Here is a 269-nt window from a genome sequence, read left to right as displayed (position 1 = left end):
GAGGGAGGGTTGCAGCCTCTGGAGCCGCTGCGGGCTGCCGAAGCCAGCGGGCAGGGCCTGCAGCCGGTTGCCGTCCAGCATGAGGCTCTCGAGGGCACTCAGCTGGCAGAGGCCCTCTGGCAGGGCTGCCAGCCCGGTGCCACTCAGCCAGAGGATCTTGAGGCGATGGAGGGCAGCAATGCCCTCGGGCAGGGCCCCAAGGTGGCGGTTGCCAGAGCAGTCGAGCTCCTCCAGGGCAGCAAGCTCCAGCAGCGGGGTGGGGAAGGAGG

The 269-nt window shown here is 70.3% G+C and overlaps 1 protein-coding gene across 1 annotated transcript in view; it reads right to left on the bottom strand.

The window, feature by feature from the left end:
• MFHAS1 (malignant fibrous histiocytoma amplified sequence 1) overlaps window positions 1-255 on the bottom strand; it is a gene marked incomplete at its 5' end in the record, with an annotated part of 29,545 nt that extends 29,290 nt beyond the window's left edge. Inside the window, one exon of the mRNA XM_010142526.1 lies at window positions 19-255. Within this exon, the coding sequence (XP_010140828.1) occupies window positions 19-255 (237 nt within the window). The remainder of the gene's footprint in view (window positions 1-18) is intronic.
• Window positions 256-269: the final 14 nt, after the last annotated feature.

Source organism: Buceros rhinoceros, unplaced genomic scaffold (assembly GCF_000710305.1).
Source record: "Buceros rhinoceros silvestris isolate BGI_N320 unplaced genomic scaffold, ASM71030v1 scaffold23158, whole genome shotgun sequence".
In the NCBI taxonomy this organism is placed as follows: Eukaryota; Metazoa; Chordata; class Aves; order Bucerotiformes; family Bucerotidae; genus Buceros; species Buceros rhinoceros.
This window is presented reverse-complemented; position numbering and strand designations above follow the sequence as displayed.